Source organism: Mauremys reevesii, linkage group 15 (assembly GCF_016161935.1).
Source record: "Mauremys reevesii isolate NIE-2019 linkage group 15, ASM1616193v1, whole genome shotgun sequence".
Lineage (NCBI taxonomy): Eukaryota > Metazoa > Chordata > Testudines > Geoemydidae > Mauremys > Mauremys reevesii.
Window position 1 is genome coordinate 10,292,123 of NC_052637.1, and position 3,151 is coordinate 10,295,273.

General features: G+C 40.6%; 1 protein-coding gene across 1 annotated transcript; it reads left to right on the forward strand.

Moving 5' to 3' along the window:
- Positions 1 to 1,571: 1,571 nt before the first annotated feature.
- On the forward strand, positions 1,572 to 2,510 carry LOC120383731 (olfactory receptor 9G4-like). The gene has a single exon (XM_039501935.1). The coding sequence runs from the start codon at positions 1,572 to 1,574 to the stop codon at positions 2,508 to 2,510; it is 939 nt and encodes a 312-aa protein (XP_039357869.1).
- Positions 2,511 to 3,151: the final 641 nt, after the last annotated feature.

The window sequence follows — 3,151 nt, forward strand, 5'->3', positions numbered from 1 at the left end:
CCCCTGATTCCACTTGATCACCCCGGCAGTGTGCCACACTACTGTTGTTCCTGGGTCATTGCTTCTACCAAAATGTTTGCATGTGGGTCAACATGACTAATCTCCTTTTCAGGCTTTCAGGCTTCATTTGCGTAAATAATTCCACTTTCCTATGAAATTCTCAGTTGCCCAGTGAGTCTATGCTCAGTCATTTCTTTCTTGGTGTTATCATTTCTCTCCTTCATGTCTTGAAGCATTCATGGACTCCAGCCTCTCCCAGTTTTGCCAAAATCCAACCTTAGATCACTTCTTGGTTTGCACTATGAGTTCTTTTCACTCTTTGGTGAAAATGATCTCTGGTTTTCTTGAATTGTTTGGACAGTTGCATGATATCAACCTGGGGTTACCCACTTCCACACACATACTTGGCAGTGGAGGAGCCTGTCATACAGCTAAGCACTTCTGAGGCCCTCTTTATGGCATTTGTAATATTTATTAATTTGCCTGTGTTCTCTGTATTTGATTGGGTTGTCAGCCTATGCCCAAACCAGTATTTCTAGGTCTTGGGGGTTTATTATATTTATTATTATTCTTTATTCTTTATTATTATTTTATTATTATAGAAATCCTAGATATTTTAATAGGGATTAATCCAAAAAGATACTATAGATATTACATACTCTACAATGATGGTTTTCAACCTGTGGTCTGAGAGTCCACAGATGAGGGGTTCACACCTCCATTTGAAATTTTTTATGGGTACACAAAAGAAAAAAAGGGTGAAAACCACTGGCCTACAAAAATTACAAAATGTAATTGACAAAGAGGTACTTATAGAATTGGCCAGATCCCCAGTGGGTGTGACTCAGCCATAGCTCCATTGGAGTAAAGGGGCCAGATCCCCAGCTGGAGAAAAAACAGCTGTATCTCTGCTGATGTTAGAGGGACAGATGAAAGAGTTTTAAGGCCGGAGAGAAACAGCAAGTGAGAGAATTGCTTTATGTACTGGTGGTTAGGGCCCTCACCTTAAATGCAGGAGATCCAGTATCCAGACCCCCTCTCTCCAATGCCTCTTTAATTATTTACCCACAGTGGAACCGATTCAACAGGAGAGACAAAGTGAGGCACACATCAGACTGTCCCATAGTCCCAGCTTGGTGCGGATTTTGTCAATACCTGTGGGGACTAATTCTGCAATTTTGGTGCGTAAAGTTGCAGTTAGGGGCCTAAGTCCTATTGTGCATCTGGCCCATTTTGTCTATGTACAACACACAAATTCCAGCCAGCTTATCACTGTTGGTTTCTCTACATCTTGTCTATTTAAAAATATATATTTTTACAGGATACAAGAGGGCTCTCTTTCTATTCATCCAACTGAAGAGATAATCTTTTTTATGCCATTTCAATTCACTTTTATGATACAAGTTAATTTTATTTTATTTAAAATATATATTGTACAGCCTGGAAAAGAGCTCTTTTTACATTTATGCTACAGAGAGATAAACTTCACATGCTGTTTAAATTTACTTTTATTAAAAGTGTTCATTTCATTTGTTTTCTCTTGTCTTCCAGATCACAGTTTTCCTGAATAAATGCCAATGAAAAATCAAACCACAGTGACCGAATTTATTTTCCTGGGACTTCCCAGTGACCCTCAGATGCAGATTTTCCTCTTCTCAGTGTTTTTAGTTATTTACTTAATCACTCTGAGTGGTAACATAGTGATCATGCTGGTGATAAGAGCTGATTCTCACCTTCACACCCCTATGTACTTCTTCCTTTTCAATTTATCCTTTCTTGATATCTGCTATTCCTCGGTCACGGTGCCTAACGTGCTGAGGAAGCTCCTAGCAGAGCACAATACAATTTCTGTCAATGGCTGCATTGCTCAGATATTCTTCATCCTCCTCTCAGCTTGTGCTGAATGTTTCATTCTCTCAGCCATGGCTTATGACCGCTACGCTGCCATCTGTGACCCATTGCGTTACATGGAGAAAATGAGCAAAGGGATCTGTGTTCTTTTGGTGAGTGGGGCATGGACCACAGGCTTCTTTTATGCCCTTCTTAATACTGTTTTTACTCTGAAGTTGCATTTCTGTGGCTCCAATCAAATCCATCATTTCAGCTGTGAACTCCCTCCTCTGTTACAACTGGCCTGCACTGACACCCTCACCACTCAAGTGTTGGTTCTTACTTCTGCTGTGATATTTGCATCAAGCTCCTTCCTCCTCACCCTGATCTCCTACATTCACATCATCTCCACCATCCAGAGGATACGCTCTGCAGAGGGCAGGCATAAAGCCTTCTCCACCTGCAGCTCCCACCTTATTGTGGTTGGCTTGTTTTACCTGACAGGTTTTCTCCAGTACACAAAACCCAGCTCAGTCTCTTCTGTGGTGCTGGATGAAATATTCTCCGTCCAGTACAGAGTCTTGACCCCCATGTTAAACCCCATCATCTACAGCCTGAAAAACAAGGAGGTGAAAACAGCTTTAAGGAAAATGTTGGGAAAATTAAAGTTTGTCAGGTAACGTTGATGATCTTAAATAAATTAAATTACATATTTTTACATCAGAGAGCACAGAACTGTGGATAACTGGTGTTTGGGAAATTCTCATATCAGGTAACTGACGGACACGTTGGGACAAAACCTCAGTTGGTCTAAATGAGTGTGGCTCCATTGAAGTCAGCGGGTTGGATTCCAAGTTGTACAAGAGTCACCTGAGCATGGGGGACTGGATCTTGGGTCTCCTAAATCCAGAGTGAGTGCTCAGAGCACCAGGCTGTAGAGTCATTCACATATGTCTTCCTTTCCTGTATCTCTATAGCTCTTTAATCTGACCCACTGACTTCAGGAGAGAGATGGCCAATTTATGCCAGCTGAGATACTGTCCAATCCAATAAAAAAAATCTCTCTTGATCTATTAATCTCTGTTCTTTTGTTTTTTTGACTAATTTATTGAAATACATTTAATATCACTTATCTTATTCTATCCTGCTAAAATCTCAAGGATTTTCAATAATAATTAATAAGGATAATATAATAATAATTGGAGCCAATGGGTTTACTCCCCAGGGAACCTAGGTTTGAACAGTAGATTTAGAGAGAGGCCCAAATGCGTGTATCCTGGTGGTTAGTGCATCCACATGGGTTGAGACAGATCTCCTGTTT